The 18,893-nt window shown below is 54.6% G+C and overlaps 3 protein-coding genes across 6 annotated transcripts in view; 2 read left to right on the forward strand and 1 right to left on the reverse strand.

Moving 5' to 3' along the window:
* Positions 1–8,430, forward strand: part of NRBP1 (nuclear receptor binding protein 1) — a 34,413-nt gene extending 25,983 nt beyond the window's left edge. For both annotated transcript variants that reach the window (XM_053939817.1, XM_053939818.1), the window contains 11 exons: positions 2,579–2,662; positions 2,926–2,984; positions 4,103–4,201; positions 4,276–4,408; positions 4,713–4,815; positions 6,417–6,467; positions 6,560–6,695; positions 6,780–6,833; positions 7,201–7,264; positions 7,352–7,407; positions 7,589–8,430. In XM_053939817.1, coding sequence (XP_053795792.1) covers positions 2,579–2,662; positions 2,926–2,984; positions 4,103–4,201; positions 4,276–4,408; positions 4,713–4,815; positions 6,417–6,467; positions 6,560–6,695; positions 6,780–6,833; positions 7,201–7,264; positions 7,352–7,407; positions 7,589–7,687 — 938 coding nt within the window. In that variant the 3' untranslated portion in view covers positions 7,688–8,430. The remainder of the gene's footprint in view (positions 1–2,578; positions 2,663–2,925; positions 2,985–4,102; positions 4,202–4,275; positions 4,409–4,712; positions 4,816–6,416; positions 6,468–6,559; positions 6,696–6,779; positions 6,834–7,200; positions 7,265–7,351; positions 7,408–7,588) is intronic.
* A 113-nt stretch (positions 8,431–8,543) lies between these two features.
* Positions 8,544–10,930, forward strand: KRTCAP3 (keratinocyte associated protein 3). 2 transcript variants are annotated; one of them, XM_053938297.1, is made up of 6 exons: positions 8,544–8,753; positions 8,831–8,890; positions 9,428–9,628; positions 9,836–9,970; positions 10,262–10,353; positions 10,530–10,930. In XM_053938297.1, the coding sequence occupies exons 1-5, from the start codon at positions 8,544–8,546 to the stop codon at positions 10,343–10,345; spliced, it is 690 nt and encodes a 229-aa protein (XP_053794272.1). In that variant the 3' UTR covers positions 10,346–10,353; positions 10,530–10,930. The 2 variants fall into 2 exon arrangements, with proteins under 2 accessions (XP_053794272.1, XP_053794273.1); XM_053938298.1 differs by having other exon boundaries at positions 10,455–10,540.
* Positions 10,931–11,190: 260 nt separating this feature from the next.
* Positions 11,191–18,893, reverse strand: part of IFT172 (intraflagellar transport 172) — a 37,669-nt gene continuing 29,966 nt past the window's right edge. For both annotated transcript variants that reach the window (XM_053937942.1, XM_053937941.1), the window contains 9 exons: positions 17,696–17,812; positions 17,118–17,228; positions 16,254–16,373; positions 14,754–14,849; positions 14,096–14,155; positions 13,225–13,323; positions 12,417–12,570; positions 11,580–11,668; positions 11,191–11,347 (listed from right to left, as the gene is read on the reverse strand). In XM_053937942.1, the coding sequence (XP_053793917.1) occupies positions 11,258–11,347; positions 11,580–11,668; positions 12,417–12,570; positions 13,225–13,323; positions 14,096–14,155; positions 14,754–14,849; positions 16,254–16,373; positions 17,118–17,228; positions 17,696–17,812 (936 nt within the window). In that variant the 3' untranslated portion in view covers positions 11,191–11,257. The remainder of the gene's footprint in view (positions 11,348–11,579; positions 11,669–12,416; positions 12,571–13,224; positions 13,324–14,095; positions 14,156–14,753; positions 14,850–16,253; positions 16,374–17,117; positions 17,229–17,695; positions 17,813–18,893) is intronic.

The raw sequence follows: 18,893 nt of genomic DNA on the forward strand, positions 1-18,893 counted from the left end.
TGTGAGCTGGGATATCAATGGCTGGAACAGGCAGATTCCCTGACAAGTGTGGCTGATCAAACCCAGCTGCAGAGCCAATCTCTGCAACAGTGATGGAAAACACTCCAGTGGGACTCAGCACGTTAGGAAGCACAAAGACCAGAGTACCAGAGGGGACAGGTCTGTGGCTGACCCACAGCAGCAAATTCAGAGCTGCCTGTGTGTCAGTTCTGTGTGTCTGGGTTGGAGGGTCCCACGGACAGTGCGAGCCCGGTTCTTCCAGAAATGCTGGTGCTGCTGCAGAAGGTCTGTAGGACCTGGATGCAGAGGAGCTGATTATCAAGGCTGGCTGGACCTCATTAAGGACACTATAGATGGAGGCTGGGTTGGACTTTGACTCTACCTGCCTGTTTGGTGTGGAAGTGCATCATCCATCACTGCTGAGGTTTCTGTTGATAAACCTTTCTGTGACTGACTACTGCCTCATCCCTGTCCTTAAATGGGCACAGGAGCCAAGAACAGAGTGCCTGCACAGTGAACTGGCCCTTGCCATCCAAGATGTGCTCATAACAGGATTTAAAGACACTGGAAAATGAAGCTGGTCACAACATTGTGTGGAGGGTAACTTTCCTTGGCTGATTCTGCTCTGTATTTGGCAGGACCGGGTTGCTGAGTTTTTGGTCCCTGTTTCCTTTTACAATGCATTTTTCTGATAAGAAAGGCAGAACAAATAGAAGAGTTCAAAAAGAAGTTATTTTCTCTCTCCACATTGTCTGGTTTGCTACTGGGAGTCCCTCTGACATGCCTGCAGTAGCTGCAGGTTTAACAAGTATCACAAACATCTGTATGATAGTTTCTGTTGGGCACTGCATTGGGCACAGAGACATCCAGGATCTCATAAACAACAGTATAAATCTGCAGTTGGAAGAGAAGGGTTTCTGAAGCCTAAAATACTCTCTTTAGAAAGCCTGGCATGAGAACCCAGTGTGCTGGACAAGCCATGAGTGCTTTACTCTATGTGCCAAGTCTGGCACTGGATGGATGTGTGGTGACAGGGTTGGGGCTGATGGGTTAGCTCCAGCAGCATAGGAACACATCCAGTCCAGTGCAGAGGACTGGGCAAACTCCAGTTGTAACTGACTGAGGAGTACAAAATACTAAGGTGAACAGAAGTCCAGAGCTCATCATTTGGGTGCTGATGAGGATCTGGCATTTTCTAGCTCCTCAAGGGAGGCTTCGAGCTGCTTGTCATGTGGGGGGGATGTTGAGATCCTTTGGGGCAGAGTCTCCAGCAGAGAGAACTGGTGTGATGGTGCATGGCCCTGGCCAGAACTTGTCTAAAGCAGTCAGTGTCACTGGGAAAACAGAATGGGTCTTAGGAGAAAGACAAAGAATATAGCTTATGCTGCTTGGTGGTGTGAAGGTGAGAGGATCTGGAGATGTCTGGGAACAGGTGAGCACTAGGAATGGAGTCATCTTGCTGGACTCCTAGGATAGGGAACAGAAAGCCGTTACTTGTGAATGGTTGGTTGGTAAAAAAGCCCCTAGCTATTGGAGCAAGCTCTGCTTCCAGCACTCAAATTGGGTAATATGGTTTGGTATGTGCCATGCAGCAAGGCTGAGCTGAGTTACCAAGGCAGGCCCTTCTTGTCTGACTAGAGCCCAAAGAACATCTCCTCTCTGAAACTGGTAACTAGTCACTCAGCTGGGAATCCTCCTCGGTGTGGAAAAATACAAGTGGTTTGGCACGTCCCGTGTCAGCCCACATTGTGCCAGTACAGACAGGGACTGATTGTGATTGTCCAGGAGGGTGACCAGGTGGGATGTGGGCCTGAGACTCTGGGACTGGGCACATTCCAGTGTGACAGTAGACCTTCAAATGGGTGGTGGCTCTGTGCTCCCTGCCCACCTCAGTGTATCTCACTGGCAGACAGCTGCGTTGTTTCAGAGAGTTGTTTGCAGTCTCTGCAGAGGTGGCTGTCCCAAAAGCTTGTCTTTCATGAGCGTCCATACTTATGCTCTGCTCATTGTTCTTGTGCCTGCAAGTTATTTCCTCCCCACAGCTGTGAGTGGTTTGTGGAGGTGCTGGGTGCTGGGAGGTTCTGCTGTCTGGGTGGTCACCTCCCTTCCCTCAGCAGCTTGGCTTGATTCTTGTCTGGAGGTGCTTTGGCACCAGCATCCTCCTGAAAGGAAGGTCCATCCTCCCAGAACTCCGAGGTGGTGACCAATTGCAGTGATTTTGGCATCTCTGGCTGTTCCTCAGGCTGCTTTTCTGAATCAGTTGCTTGTGACAAATGCTGTAGATCTGTTTGAACTTAGGCATTTCAGCTGGGAGTTATTCCCACCTTGTCCCCCTGTAGGGAGCAGTTGTGGTCTCGAGGTTTGCCCTTGGAGAGTGATGCTAAGCTGCCAAGGAAGCAATGCAGGAATGTATTGGGTCGGGGCAGGTGACAAGAGATGAAGGCTGTGAAGACTCACCTTAACAACACCATTCTGCCCCTTTGGGCTCCAAGGGTCTGGAGTTGCAGGCATTCCCTGGGATCTCATCAGGAATGGGATGTGGTTTCCTGTATCCTAAGCATTCCTGGTTTTCTTCTAGTGGCACCGGACACAATTAACAACCACGTGAAGACCTGTCGTGAGGAGCAGAAGAACCTGCACTTCTTTGCCCCAGAATATGGAGGTATGGTGTGGCTCTGGCTGCAAGCCTGGGGATTTTTTTTGGCTCTACTGATACTTCCAAGCTGTCCTGCACCTTGTTCTCAGTTCCAGGCTCCTGGCAGATGCCACGTTAACAGTTCTGAGCCATTTGCCTGCTGAAATGCTTCAGCTCCTCTGTTCTTTGGTAGCAGAGGAGGAAGAAGCTGCAGGACTGGCCCAGCCTGGTGCAGAGTGCTGCTGCTGCATGCAGAAGTGCCTAATAACAATTCTATTTCTGTGTTACAGAAGTTGCCAATGTCACCACTGCTGTGGACATCTACTCCTTTGGGATGTGTGCACTGGAGGTAAGTGTCAAACATGGACTGTGGGACAGGGATGATGAATCCGAGGAAACAGAGAGCTCTGGAAGGGCTGTGGCCATGGGTGGGTTTGCTCGGTGACAAGTGTGTTTTGTTCTCAGAGCCAAGTGCACTTTGCCTTGGAGGTATCCCTATGGAGGTTCCCCCAAGTGCCTCACTAAGAAGTAAATGGCTCAGGGATTTGCAGTTCTTCCCAAAATTCCTATCGGGTAATGAATTACTTAGCAAGCCTTGGCCAGTCCTGAATTCAGACTCACTGGCTGGAGGGAATAGTCGCTGCTGCAGACTGTTATGTAATGACCATCTATGTGACCAGTGCCTGGGGTGTTTGGAGCAGAGGACAGCTGTAGTCTGTCACTTTGTCTGGGCCAGCCCATCTGATAGAGGTGCTGGTTGCAGTTGATGTGAGTCTGACATACCTGGTTGTAGCAGCTTCGTGCTTCCTCTGTCCTTGTAGTCAGTAGGTCCAAGTCCACGTAATGGGAGCTGTTGTCAGGAGTATTTTCTGAGAAGAATTGTCCAAAAGAGCCAACACAAGGAACCCTCAACCTGTGCTGCACATTCCATTACTGAAGCAGGAAGAGAACTGTGGAAAAATACAACTTTTAGGAAACAAAATTTAAGCTGAATGCAGAGACATTTTCTGCAATATTTTCTAGCCTTTCCTAGCTGGGAATTAGTGTCTGTGTAGTTGTCAGGAGCCCGTTCTTGATGTGTTGTGTACTTGCTCTTGTTCTGCGATGCAGAACTATTCACACAGCCAGAAGGGACACTGTCAGATCCTGGCAGTGATCCAGTCACTGTTTCATTATGGAATTATCAAACAGAATAACAGGCCAGTGGATCATGAGGTTCAAAATGGAGACACTTACTGTCCAGGTTGTTGCTGGCAGAGTTCCTGGGGCTCCCTGGCAGTCTTGGGGTATTAGGAGCAAGCTATTGTAATAAGGCAGCCATTCTCTCTGCCTCTCCAAATGTGACCTTAAGTACCCCCAAACAGCTTGGCGGTGGTGATCTCATGCTTGGCAGTGGTCTCCTTGAGCCTGTCTCCCATGCAGTCTGTCACTCCCAGTGGAGTCTGATGCTCTGCTCTGTATTTGCAGATGGCAGTGCTGGAGATCCAGGGGAACGGGGAGTCATCCTATGTGCCGCAGGAGGCCATCAACAGTGCCATCCAGCTGCTGGAGGACCCCCTGCAGCGGGTGAGCTACGGGGCTTGGTGCCCTGAATTGCTCTGCTGCTGCTGCTGGTTGTCTCATGCAGGTTTTTTCTCCAGGAGTTCATTCAGAAGTGTCTAGAGCAGGACCCTGGCAGGCGCCCCACGGCTCGGGAGCTCCTGTTCCACCCGGCGCTGTTTGAGGTGCCATCTCTGAAGCTGTTGGCTGCTCACTGCATCGTTGGGCACCAGCGTGAGTACAGAGCCCTGGGAGCCACGTCCTCACGTGGGTCAGTGCTCTGCAGAGCTTTGCTGAGCTGTCAGTGCTCACTCCAGTGAGCTGGCACCCTGGGAACTCCCCTCCCCATGCCCTGCTGCTCTGCAGGTTCCTGGCTGTCGGACACAGATATGGGGCTGGGAGGGCTGTGCTGTCCCATCTGCTCTGAGAGCATCAGAGAGCATAAGACCTCTGCACTTCTCATTGCTTTTCTAGGGCTGGAGAGGAACTGCAATTGCTCCAAGTTACTCCTTTTTTTTTTTTTTTTTTTTTTTAATAGATATGATCCCTGAAAATGCTTTAGAAGAAATGACCAAAAACCTTGACATGAACGCAGTGTTGGCAGAGATTAATCACGAGGACAGGGAAGGAGTCAAGATGATGTGAGTCCCCATGCTGTGCTCAGGGGAGCAGTGTTGGGGCACTGGTGTGAGCCCTGGGACTCTGCCCAGCACCTCAGTGTTGGTGTTTCCCCACTGACTGGGTGCCAATGGGAGCTGGTGGAGCTGGAGGTGAAGGAGCAGTCACTGTCGGCACACACACACCTCTGGGTTATTCCTGGGTGGAAGGAGACCTTGCACCTGTTTCCTGGGAGTAGATTCTGTGCAGCTGAGATGAATTGTTCCCCACATGGATGGATGAAATGAACATGCTGTAGTTGGAGCAGTCCTCAGCAAAACATGGCTGAACAGTTTGGGAAGGTGCTCTGACCAATCACAGATGAGCCAGAGGGAGTCACTTTCTCACTTCACAGAAAGGGTTCCTCAGTGTTCTCCTAATGGAGCATCTTATTCCACACTATGCACAGGAAAAGGCAGTTGAGCCAGCTGTCAGTGATACACAGCACTACTTACACTGTAGGGGTGGCCCCCTAAGGGAGTGCCTGTAATATATATGGAGCAAGCAGAGTGCCAAACAAGTGATGTACATTTTGGAAAACAAAGCCTTGGCTAGTCAAGGGATTAGCTGAAGACTAGGATGTGAATACAGTATTCCCAGAGAAACCTAGGGTGCTTCCAGGGGAGCACAGAGTTCTGGGATGCTCAAGCTGCTGAACAAGAGTAACCAAGGTGACAAGGAAGAGCAGCTCTGTCCATATAAGCAGCTCTCTGAGCCATAGGGACCCTTCCTAAAGCTGACATCCCAGTTGTCATAGTGCTAGGAAATGTAGTATGAAATTCCTTTTGGAATGTTTTTAATACAGTTTCAAAATGGAGGACAAGTGAACAACGAAAGCCGTACAAGAGAGATCCTTACACTCATGGGATGTCAGTCTCTGCAGGCGTGGCTGTCCATGGGTGCCAGCCTGGAACTGGATTTTTGGTAGTGCCATACCTCACAGGTGCTGGAAAAGGAAAAGAAAGCATCAATCACTTGAAATGTCAGCATCATTTCTGGATGGTTCATCAGACTGCCATGCAAACCAAGCTGCTAGAAAAAAACTATGAAGTTTTGTTGAAAACTACTGCTGTGTTAGAGGATGGGATGATCCCAGCTGCTGGGGATGTGGGAGGGGCTGGAGAGTGGTCTGGGAGCTGAGGTAGGTGTGCAGCCCATAAAGCACTTGAGGACATCCTGTCAGGCTTCCAGCAGTTTTGCAGTCCTTACCTCATCTCTGGAATGCTTCAGAGCAGCCTTGAGACAAGGGTTTGGCTTTTCCAAGTGTTTGTTGCATCCAGGGACCTTGTATGGCAGGTGTTTGTGAAACAGCTTGCCAGGAACAGTGTCATTGGGCCACCCTCCAAATAACTGCATTGAACAGTTCTGAGGGATGTGAGACTGGCTCTGCCATAACTGCTGCCTCATCCTTAGCTCCTGTAGATAGTTATGTCCTTAAGGGAAGCTTGTCACACCAGCTTATAGCCCATAGCCATCCTGCCTGTGGACACAGCCCAGGACATGGGGATTTAAAACTGCACCCCAAGAGACCTGAGTGGATGGTACTGTGAGACGATTCCTCATCTCAGGACGTTTTGTTTTCCAGCTTCTCACAATCTCCAGCACTGGAGCTGGACAAGTTCCTGGAGGATGTGAGGTAAGAGGGATTTTCTAAGACACCTTCCACTGTGTGTGAGACTGGAAAAATTCTGGAGAGCTATAACCTGAGATGCTGCTCCTTCCTTGTAGGAATGGAATCTATCCCCTCACAGCTTTTGGGATGCCACGACCCCAGCAGCCCCAGCAGGTCGTGGTGAAGTCTCCCATTGCTCCCCCATCAGTGAAAACCCCAACTCCAGAGCCCGCTGAGGTGGAGACCCGCAAGGTAAAGGCAGGGGCTCAGCCTCGCTCCCCCCTCGCCAGGCAGGGCTGTGGGCAGCTGCTGATGGGCTCTGTGCCTCTGTTCCAGGTGGTGCTGATGCAGTGCAACATCGAGTCTGTGGAGGAGGGGGTGAAGCACCACGTATGTTTCTACGTCTGGCTGGGCAGGGGGAGGCCGAGGCAGCTGTGCTGGGCTCATGGCTTTGAGGTGCTGCTGGTGCCTGGGGTAACCCTGCACTGCTGCAGCTGCCACCATCAGGACCCAGAGCCTGACCCAGGCCTGTTCCTGCTGCTGACCTGGCACCTGGGCCCACCCCCAGGCCCAGACTTGCAGTGCAGGATGGTGCTGCCAGCTGCACCATCCAGGATGGAACTGGCTGTGGCTGTTCTGTTAGATCCCTGTGGGGCTCTGGAGGGGTGGTTCCCATCCCAGGGGGCATTTCTAGGCTTGCTTTGGGCTTGCAGCCTGCAGGACTGCAATCCCTCATGAGAATTTCTTTGCCCTGCAGCTGACACTGCTGCTGAAACTGGAAGACAAGTTGAATCGACACTTGAGCTGTGACCTTCAGCCCAGTAAGTACCCCCTTCTGCCCCTGCTGAGGGGCACTGGGGCCAGCAGCATGCTGGGACCAAGGACTGACACCTTTTCTTGTGTTGCAGATGACAACATCCAGGAGCTGGCAGCTGAACTAGTCCAGCTTGGATTTATCAGCGAGGTAAGCAGGGGCTCAGGTAGGGCTATGGGCCTGTGTTCCTTCCTCAGCATTCAATGGTTTATGCCCTTTTTGGGGTGATGGTGCAGGAGGAATAAGCCAGGTCCCTGCCCTGGGGGTCTCCAGCCACGCTCTCAGCTTTGAGTGGATGGGGTTTACCCCTCACTGTCCTTGTTCTCCCCAGGCTGACCAGAGCAGACTCACCTGTTTACTTGAAGAGGCATTTAGCAAGTTCTACTACACTCGGAACGGAGCCCTGACGGCCGTGACTGTGTCATCTTAGCCCCGTGGCTCCCGGGCAGCCAGTGTGGCCTCGCTGCTGTGGGCCATCTGTGTCTGCCCACCGCTGTCGGGCACCCGCAAGACCCCAGCTGCAGTGCTTGGAAGCTCATCCTGCATGTGCCGTGGCTGGGCTCATCGACAGTCCTCCCTGCCCGCCTCCTAAAGGGGACTTTGCGCATCAGTATTATTTCCAGCCCTGTTTTTGTTGGGATTTGCCAGGTTGTGCTGCAGAGCTGAGGCCTGGCTTGGGGCATTCTGCAGCCCCACTCATGTGCATGGAGTTTGTTCTGTTTGAATTGTACAAAGTGTCTTTTGCACAGCACAGAAATGGGTTTTTTCTTTCTTTTTTTTTTTTTTTTTTTTTTTTTTTCTTTTTTTTTTTTTTTTTTTTTAATTTAAAGGTAAGCAGGGGTGAGCCCCTAAACCCTGCACCCCCAGTCACTCCCCCCCATTCCCGCGCCATGGGCCCAGGGGTGGCCGGGCTCGTCCCCCCTCTCCCCGCCCGGCGCTTTGCTCCCGCCGCCGGCTGCACTTTGTTTACTGGTTCGCACCCGCCGGGGCCACGGCGTGTGCTGGCCCCGGGCTGCGGCCCCGCGGCCCCTGCAGCCCCGGCCCTTACCGGGGACTGCCGGGCCTGCAGCGGTCCCGGGGCCTCGCGTCGTTCTGGCGCGCGGCGGGGCCGAGCCGCGGCCCCTGCATCTCATTTCTATCATTTCCTATTTTTAATAAACTGTTTTGTAAAGACGCGAGTGCCGCCTCTTGCGGGGCGGGGCGGGGCGGGGGGGCCGGACCGAGCCGCCCGTCCCTGCCCGGGGCGGCGCGAGCGGCGCTCGGCGGCGGCGGCGGCGGCGGCGGCCATGGCCGGGGGGCGGCGGGGGCCGGGAGCGCTGGCGGAGCCGCGGCGGCTGATGCGCACGGGGCTGGGGCTGATCGTGCTGGGCCACGGCAGCCTCGTGCTGGGCGCCATCGTGCACGGCTCGGTGCTGCGGCACGTGGCCGGCGCCCGCCGCGCCGTCACCCCCGAGTACGCGGCGGCCAACGTGGTGTCGGTGTGCTCGGGGCTGCTGGTGAGCGCGACCGGACCGGGTGGGGGGCGGCGGGCCCTGCCCTGCCTGGGCCCTGCTGAGCGCAGGTCTCCCCGCAGAGCATCGCCGCGGGCATCGTCGCCATCCTGGTGTCGCACAACCTGTCCCGGGCGGTCCTGGTGAGTGCGGGGCTGCGGCCGAGCAGGCGGGGGGGTCCTCGGCGCGGCCCTGCCCCGCCGGCAGCCGCTCCCCTGGACCTTGGCCCCGCGGGCTCCTTCCGCGTCGGCGGCGGCTGCCGGCGCTGCAGGTGTCGCCTGTCCCCGGCTCGGCCCCGCCGGCCGCTCCGGGAGGGTTGGAGCACCGTGCTCGGGCAGAAGCGCTTCGGTGGGCGAAGCTGCAGCCGGGTCGGGGGTCCCGTGTGGGGTCGCAAGGTGGGCGGACACGGGGCGGGGTGCGCTGGGCTGGACTGCGGCTCCCGCGGAGCCTGCTCTCCACGGAGCCCGAGAGAAGGGGCGTCCAGCGGTGCCGAGCTCACAGGGGGTGGAAGGATGCGAAAGGTGCGAGAGCCTCATCCGAGGGCAAGGCTGAGCCGTCCTGGAAGAGGCAAAAGATCGTGTGTGCTCCCTCGGGGGAGCAGTTCTGCAGACACACAGGTGCCCGGCCCGAGCGTTTCCCCGGGCTCGTACCAGTCCCGCTCGTATTCTTGCCGCCTGCAGCACTGGACCCTGCTGAGCGTCTCTCTGCTGAACTGCCTCCTGTCCACCGCGTGCAGCGTGGGGCTGGCGCTGGCCATCGCCCTCACGGTGCACAGCCGGGGCACGCACCTGGTCCGGGGCTGCAACAGCTCCGCGCTGCCCGTAGACGCCCGTGCAGCCATTGTGACTAACGACTGTCCCTTCAACACCACGCGCATCTACGTGAGTCTGCAGCGTCACTGCACACCCCCACTTCTCCCATCAGCCTCTTTCTCCTTCCTCTCGTCTTTCTTTTCACTCTCACTCTCCCTTCTGCTTCCCTTCTCTCTCCCTCTCCCCCTTCTTTCCCCTTCTGTTCACATAGTCTCTGCTGAGTGTGTTCATCCAGCCTGGTGCGGTGCCCACGTTCTTGTGACCCCTGCTCTGCAGGACACAGCCCTGGCCCTCTGGTTCCCCTCCCTGCTGCTGGCAGCTGCAGAAGCCGTGCTCTCGGGCAGGTGCTGTTTGGTGGCTCTCGTCTTCCAGGGCATCGGGCCCTGTGCACGCAGCTATGGCAAAGAGCAGGTATGCCCCACTGAGCTGGACACATCTCCCCCATGATTGCTGCCTTCATGCTGCATTTTTAAGGTGCTGGGTTCTGCTGGGAACAAGGAGGCAGCAGTAGGGGGGATGCTGAGTTGGAACCTCTTCTAGCCAGCCTAAGTGCCAGACCAGCACCCCTTCATGGGGAGTTGCAGAGGGACCCTTTCTTCATCCTCCTGGTATCCAGGCCTGTTCTTTTTTTGTGAGAACACTGCCCATCACATGTCGTTGCCACCCTACACTTCTTTTTGTCTTTTTTTTTTTCCTCTCTAGCTGGCCAGGCCAAATGCAGCAATGGAGAAGCCGCTCCGTGAGAGGCAGCAGCTCCTGACAGGACTTGCTGAGTCTCCTGCGTAGCTGCAGAGGTGAGTGCCCACCATGTGGGCCGTGCTTGGGATGGGGGGAGCAGGCTCTGCCATCAAGAGGGCCCATGCCCACACAAAAAACCCAAAACACCTCTTCCTAGGGACATGGGCAGATGAGTCAGTGATGCTGGGCCCTGCAGCACAGCCTGGCACTGACACTGCTCCTTCGCTCCCAGGTGGTGCTGCAGGAGTGCTGTGACCCAGCAAGGTCGGGGGCAGGGTGACGTCGCACCTCCTGCAGTGGGCTGCAGCAGTGAGGGTGTGCCTTGCCCCCTCCCCCCAGCTCCACCACCCCACCTGGGACAGACTCTGCAGGGCTGCAGGTGCTGTGGGCCCCAGATGCTCTCTCATCCTCTCCCCAAGCTGCCAGGCCTTGCCTGGTGTGCTGAAGGCTCTGTCGGTTTCTGTCAGCAGTGATTGATTGGGGCAGGCAGAGGTGCTGGGGCCCAAGTCCTGGTGCCATTGCAGGCAGGGAAGCTGGCTGTGCCTGTGCTCAAACATGTCAGGGAACAGAAGGGGAAGAGTCCCTTTCGTGTGGATCTCTAGTTTTCTTGAATAAACAAACTTTTCCTTTCCATACTGGCTGTTCTGAGTGGCTCTGCCAAGTGAGTGCTGGTTGTGAGCAAGATGTGCCAAGGAAAGTGCAGCTACCCTGTGAGCCCATCCCTGTGCCTACCACTCCCCAAGCACAGGGATGTTGACAGAGCCGTGGCCTCAGTGTGGAAGTCATCCACAGATGTGGGGGTTGAGACACATGTACAGGGGCTGCAGCCTTGTGCCCAGCAGCTGCAGTGTTCTGGGCCCAGCATCCCCTGGCAAAAAGGAGCACTGCAGGGCTGAGACAACATGTTTATTGGATGTGGAAGGTGCTGAGGAACAGGCCTGAAGGCTGCCACAGTCCTGCTCACTGGAATGAGAAGCTGGTGCTTGGGAGTCCCCCGCACCATCGTCGGAGGAACTCAATCACATCCTGGCCTGCAGGGCTGTGGGACGTCTGTGGGAAAGAGAGAGGCCTTGGCATGAAGGGGGCACTCCCAAGCCCCCTTCCTGAAGGCACCTTGTGAGCTGGCAGGACTGGACCTGGTAATCCCCACCAAGCAGCACTGTCAGGAGAGTGCAGTAAACTGCCCTGGGACAATGACTCACGCAGAAGGATGCTGCACTGTCAGCATGAGGGGCTGAACCCCACCCACAGCCTGTCTCTCTGCCTGGGGGTTCTGGCTCACCTTGACAGCCATCACGAATTTGTACCACACATCCTTCTTCACTTCTCGGCCTGGCTTCAACTCAATCTTGTTTCCTAGCACTGGGTACCCTGGGCACAAAGTGACACATTCAGAACAAGCTGAGCCCCACCTGGTGCACCCCTTCCCTGTGCTGCAGCTGGGGCTGCCCCAACAGTACAGCGTGTTGGGGGGAATGCTGCTGCCTTGGTCTCCAGGAGACCAAAATGAAGAAGGGGTGTTCAAAGTGGGGGGATCAAATGAAGATTAAGGCTGAACTGCCCTTGGGCAATGACACCCAAGTGAGTAGGTCCAACAATGGCACCCAGCTTCTGACTTTCAGAGCCATAGCCCTGTTCCTGGTGGCCCACTCCTGCTCCCCCTTCTCTGACCCTTTAAAGTCCTGCACTGCAGAGCAGGGCCAGGTGCTGCCCATTCTCAACTGTCTGTGCTGGCCAGCCTGGAGCCCCTAGGCAGAGCTGTGCCAGCCTGAGCCATCACTCAACCAGAGTGGCTGGGGTCAGAACTGCTCTGGGCTCTGTGTGGTTCAACTCCCTGCTCAAGCAGGGCCACCCCAGCCCAGGGCTGTGTCCAGACAGCTTTTGACTGTCTCTAAGGATGACTGTCTCACAATTTCTGTGCCACCTGTTCCAGGTCACTCACCCCCACAGTAAAAAAGCCCTATCTCCTCCAGCAGAGCTGGTTCCCCACAGCCACACAGTCCCTCCTCTGCTCTTACAGCACAGCCCAGACCTCCTGCCAGACCCACCCTGCAGCAAGTTCTGACTCCTGCACGGCACGGCGTCATCTCTAGTCTGAGTGAGCTGGCCTGGAGCTTACCTGTTAGCATGCAGGGCAGGGAGGGCACCCCGGTCCCCGCTGCCACCAGAGAGGCTTCGTAGGTGCCGCGCTCGTCCTGCGGCAGCGCCTGCTCCAGCCGCTGGTCCATGGACACGGTGAGCACCCAGTCCCTCACCTCCTCCCGCTGCTCCTCCTGTGGGCAAAGACCAGTGCCAGGCCTGGAATTGGGATGCTGCTGCCCAGCTGCAGCCCCACTGCAGCAGGGAGCACATGGGAGAGCAGGACAGGCGTGCATGGTGTGCACACAGCACACACGTGCATGGTGCACAGGGGGGGTTGAGGTGGTGTGTGTGCTGGGGAGCATGAGGGGGGTGTGTGTGTGAGTGTGTGTACAGGTCTGTGTGTGTATGTGTGAGTGTGTGTACAGGTATGTGTGTGTACACAGGTGTGAGAGTGTGTGTACAGGTATATGTGTGTGTACACAGGTGTGTGTGTTTGTGTGTACACAATGTGTGTGAGTGTGTGTATACAGGCATATGTGTGTATTTTTGTGTGTGTACACAGGTGCGTGTGTTTGTGTGTGTACACAGGTGTGTGTGAGTGTGTGTGTATATAGGTGTGTGTGAGTGTTTGTGTGTGCAACATGTCTGTGCACACTTGTTTTTGTATGCAGCCATGTGCATGTGCGTGCATGCTCACAGTGGAGGGACAGGCAGAAGGTGCCAGTTCTGGATCCGTTTCCATCCCCTGCAGCCTCTGCAATCCCAGCCCCACCCCAGTCCCTGTTCAGAGGGCCCTGAAGCAGCACCATTGCTCCCAGGAGCTGAAGAAGACAGGTGACACTCACAGGCACATGCTGATGGGCTGGAAGGGGCACTTCAAAGGGAATGTCCGTCTTCTGAAAATCAGAATGGTCCAGGGAATCCAGGTTCCCTTCTTCAATGGCCTGGAAAGAAGGAGCAGAGCACTGGGCAATGCCAGTTGCAGAGCTCACAGTACAATTCATGGCCAGGATGCCCCTGCCTGTTGGTGCTGTGGTGACCAGGCCCTCCTGTCATCCATGACCACACTCTGCAGTGTCTCTCAGACTCTGCCCTGTTCAGGTGGCCTTGAAGAAGGGAAAGATGTAATCAGGTGCTTTTGTTTTCCCCCAGCTGCTGCTGACAGCACTTGAGAGCCTGGCACAGTGAGGAGTGTCAGCTCCCTTGGATTTGGTGCTTCTGGTGGCCAAACTGCTGGACAAGCAAGGGATTGAGGGGACTCCCAAGTCCTGTATCACAGTGGCCAAAGCACTGGGCCATGACCTCCACCTCCCAAGTAGTTTTTCTTCCCTTGGAACAACTTGAGTGAGATCACCCTGAAAGCTGTAATGGCATCTGCAGCCATGAGGATTTCAGGCCTACATTGTCAGGCCAATGTGCTCTTTGCTGCCACGTGCATGGTGGCATTGGCATGCCAAGGGTGGCTTGGCCAGGGTTCTGCAGGTGCCCTGCATGGCAGGTCCTCCCACAGGGAGTGTGAGGGTGCCCCCTGCTCCAGGCACACACTGAGTGGGGTCTGGGGGCTCTCTCCATCAGTACATCTCCGATGTGCAGCCCCGCAGGAGCCTCAGGTGTGCCTTGGCCAGCCTGGGGATCTGTAGTGGCCCTGTGGCAGTAATGGCAGTGCCACTGCCATTTCAGAGAGCCAGCCCTCCCTCCCCCACAGACCATACTCACATCTGAGAGGTCCAGGAAGCGGTTCAGGAAGACAAATGCCATGTTCTCCCAGCTGACTGCCTGGTATGGAGAGGAACCCTGAGTGAGACTGGGCAGCTCATCCTCACAGCCAGCCCTTCTCCCAGAGCCACAGCTAGGAAGGATGTGGCTCTGTTTGTGCCATAGTGTCCAACCAGCTCAGACTGTCCCACAGAATGGAGACAGGCATATGACCAGGCTGGATGGGACTTGGAGCAGCCTGCTCTAGTGGAAGGTGCCCTTGCCTATGGCAGGGGATGGAACAAGATGAGCTTTAAGGTCCCTTCCCACCTAAACCATTCCATGGTTCTATTATTGCACAGACAGGTTCAGGCAGCAAGGACATGCTGCTGTCCTTGCCACATATCACAGCTCCCAGGCAGACTGTCAGACATTTGGGTGATGCAGAGCAGAGCTGAACAGCCTCACATGAACACTGACAGAGCCATAACATGGCCTCTGTGCACCCCTGGGTCTGTAGGTCCCATCTGCTCACTGGCTGAAGTCTGGCCAGCTGCTTGAGGAACAGCCTCCAGTGAGAGTCCATCAGTCAAGGGAGGATTTGGGAAGATAAAGTCGAGAATCCCTGAGCCCAGGGTGTCCTGTGTCCTTCTCTGGTGCAGAGGCAGGTAGCTCTTACCTTGGCAGCCATCCCAGCCTCGTAGAAAGCCTTGTCTGCAGGGAGCAGATCTGTGTGGCGCAGCAGGGAAATGGACAGCTGGGCAGCCATGGTGTCCTGGGGCACAGGGGACAGCAAAGACACAACAATTCAGCAAAGAGAAAACAGCTTGGAAGGGATCTCATGAGATCACCCCAGACTCACAGCAAGGACTCTGCACCCACACATGCCCTACAGGTCAAAAAGGTCAAAAACCTCAGTCCTGACGCTGAGTTCCCTCACTACAGAACACATGGACTGTCACCTGAGGGTGAAATTCTGCTTTATAAGCCTTGCTATTTTTCACAAGAAGCCACACCCAAACATCCCCCATCTAAGTCACGAAACAGGTGAGGTTGGAAGGCACTGCTGGCTTGACATTGCTAGCAGTTCCCAAATCCTGCCCCTAGCCGCAGTCAAAGTGGAGGCAGCTACATGCCTGGTTCAGGAACATGCCTGGTCAGGTTTTGACCATCTCAAGGAATGGAGATTCTCCAGCCTCTCCAACAAACCTATTCCAGCCACAGTCTCAATATATTTTTTTATTGTATGCAATTATGTAAAAATTTTGGAGCAGGGGTGAGGGTAATTGAAGGGTAATTTCACTTTTCTGCTGTGAGATAACCATTGTCACACAAGAACTGTCAAGGCCTCCCCTTCTTCATGGTCCCAAATAGACTGCCCAGCCCCTCAACATTCCACAGCTATGGAGATCTGTACAGGTTTCCAAGACATCAGACTTGGCTCTTGCTGTCTGACATGTTTCTGAGCCCCCAACATCCACACACACAGCCATGGGGAAGCCCCAGTCTTCCCCGTGGCTTTCACTGGGGTTCTTTTCCTTTTCACAGCCTTCTCCATCACAAGTCTAGTACCACATCCACCCAGAGCTCTGGAACAATTCCACAATCCCACATGGATCAAGACTTCAGCAGGGAGGCCAAGAACAAATCCCAGTGCACACAAGACTCCAAAATAGTCACAGGGCCTTGTGATGCCCCCACACAGGTCCATGAGCTCTCAAAGCCCCCCAGGAGGCCCAGCACACAGGACCAGTACCTGCTGAAGCCCTGAGCAGATGATCTGCTCTGAAGACCATGAGTGAAGCCAAGCAGCTCTTGGAGCCCAGGAGAGCAGAGAGGAAGCCATCCCTCTCTTGGGAAGATCAGATTTTTTGTGATTCCTAATTTTCTACTGGCACCTCCACTCTCATAAATCATGCCAAGCACAAGGATCAGCTCCTCCCCTGGTTTACAGCTCAGCCACAGTGGCTGGGACAGTACCCACGGTAAGCAGAAAACACCACCTACAGTCCCACCTGCTAGTGGTGGGCTCCCAGATTATTGCAGTCCCATTCTCATGCATCCATGATGGGTGATTTGTGAAGTGGAATGGTAACCTCTGAATAGCCCCGAACCTGCAGATCCCCCTGGGGTTCCCCACTCTGGGTGGTGACCTGGCAGAGGAACTCCAAAGCCTCACCAGCTGCTTCAGGCCCTGCGCGGCGGAGCGGGTGGCGCAGTAGTGGGAAATCAGCAGCATCCTCTCAAACTCCTCGTGTGCTGCAGTGTTTGCCTCGCTGGACTTCACTAAGTTTTCACACTGAGAAGAGAAAATGAGAGGAACTGAGAGCAGGAGAGCATGAGGGCACTCTCCACATGAGACAGGGAAGTCAGGAGAGAGAAGGATCTGAAATATCCATACACCTCTGGGATTGGACGAGGGCTGGGCCTTGGGTGCTCTGGATCTGAAAACATACTGAAGAAAGGAGGCTGTAGGAGCCAGAGTCACCAGTACTGCGACAACAGCCAGCACTGGAAGCAGGGGTGAGGATGGACAAAGGGAGGATTTTTTTATTTTGCTTATGCTCGCAATAGGGACAGAAACAGAGATAAGGCAATCATGGCTCTGGTTGAGGTGTTCTGGATAGGAATGAGGAGCTGAGGAGCAGAAGGCTCTAAGCATCCATGGGAAGAATTCATATTTTCCAGGCTCAGTAGCTCTGTGCTTTCCCCATGCAAGCTGCTGAATGTGGGGTAGGACAAGAAGAGGATGTCACAACAAGTCCCATGTCAGTGACAGTGACACCTGGAGCGCTGCAAGGGCCGGTGTCCAGACCCATTCCTAGGATTTGGCCTGGAGCACAGGGTCTCCTCTGCCTTCTCTTGCTCAGCCACATCCACTTCCCAGGATCCTGTTTTCCTACTGTCCACACTGCCAGCTCTTTACTCTTAGCTTGTGTTCTAAAAACACTGTCCATGTCACCTGTTGAGAGACTGGTTCTTCTTCCTGTTCAGTCGAGACCCCCTGGCTGGAGCTGAGCAGGCAGCGAGCAGCCACACTCACCAGAGCGAGGAGCACGTCCCGCAGCTCAGCCCAGCCGGAGTACGCCTCGGCACAGTTCATGCCAGGAGCATTCACCATCTCCACAAAGAGACGCTTGTAGATGTTGAAATTCTGCAACGAAAAGGAGACAGGTGTGGAAGGAGACAGATGAGGAGTCAGAAGACTCCAGAGTCTGCAGCAGACTCCAGCAGAGTCTCCTGCTGCCAAGCACAGGCTAAGAAAATGGCTGCAGAGGGCCAGTGCTGCAGGTCCTGGCTGGAAGGGGGGCTGGGGACAAGGCAGGCTAACAGGGAAGGATGGAAGGATGCTTCCTGCAGCCAATGCTCTCAGAGATGCAAGTGGTTCCTTTTGTTCTGAACTTGGGGCTCAAGGTACTCAAAACAAACACAAACACTCAACTTCCCCTTTTCCTTCCCCTGGAGAACATGCCAGGAGATTTCCTTCAGCCCTCTGGAAGAACCCACTCACTGCAGGGCTGGGCATGCTGAACACGAGGCAATCCCAGCTCAGGCTGGGAGCCTGACTCATCCAGCACATCACAGCACACTAGATAGCCCACCTGGGGATGCCCTCTTTACCTGTGGGTTGGCAGGTGCCCCGTGCAGGACGTACAGGTGCAGGGCTTTGTCGCAGGAGCCCTCACAGATCAGGTGTGTTGCATACAGAGCCACGTACTTGTGCAGGACCTGATAGCTCTGGAGAAGATACACGGAAAGCAGCAGCATGAGGCTCATGAACTTGGTGGGGATGGATTCAACCATGTGTGCACAACCCTACACACCTGAGTCCCAAAAGGTGAAACAGGTAATCAGAGCCAGACTGCCCTAAGCACACCTGGGGTATGATTTGGGCCGTACTGACACCTTTATCTTGGCTGGCTGATGCTGTGCTGAATCCTCCACACATGCAAATACAGCTGTTTTGCAGCTGCCCACCACTTACCAAAGGGATACTGCCAAACACCTGAAGGATGCAGCACCTCTATTATGTGTCAACAAGGCTACCAACTATAAAGCAGCCCTTAGTCTAACACAGAAAGTAACTAAAACCCTAGGTGACGATGTTTGTAATTTACAAAGCTGCCCTAGTCCATTACCCACAGGCTGTCACAGCTCCAGGACTACAGACCACCTTAGAGTGCTCCTCATACCTGTGCTGACCCCATAGACACTGCTGAGGACTGCTGTTGGCCTCACAGACATTCAAGTGAGGAAAGAACTGCTTCACACATGCATAAATATAGTAATCACAGGAAGAAAATAGCACAAAGTGTGCAATCCTGTTAAAAACTGAGCAATGGAAGTAAGTTTATTACGCAGAAGAAAGATGAGTGTCCCAGCAGATGTCCAGAACTCCAACACCCAGATGGGTGCTGGTGAAGCACCATGTTCAGTATAGCTTGGGATAAAGGTTAAGTCTGGTATGTGACCTGTTTTGATAAATGTACCACTTTTGCTGTATAATCACTGTAGAGCTGAGTCACAGTGATTATATTCTGCACTGGTTACAGAAAAGGGTCATGCCAATGCTCTCTTGGAGGCACGAGCAGACACCAAGATCTCCTTAGACTCAATGTGGCCTTGTGGTGCCCAATACAATAAACTGAGTCTTTCCCATTAAATGGAGTGTGCAGTTATTCTTTGTGGCTCCTGGTAAGCAGAATATCAATAGGGGAGCCTCCCAAGAGAACAATGACTTCAACAGAGACCATCTGTATCACAGAGAAGCCCAAGTCTAAGAGACATCAAGTTCACTCTAGCAGAATCCAAACTTAGG

The sequence above is a fragment of the Vidua chalybeata genome, chromosome 3 (genome assembly GCF_026979565.1).
Source record: "Vidua chalybeata isolate OUT-0048 chromosome 3, bVidCha1 merged haplotype, whole genome shotgun sequence".
Lineage (NCBI taxonomy): Eukaryota > Metazoa > Chordata > Aves > Passeriformes > Viduidae > Vidua > Vidua chalybeata.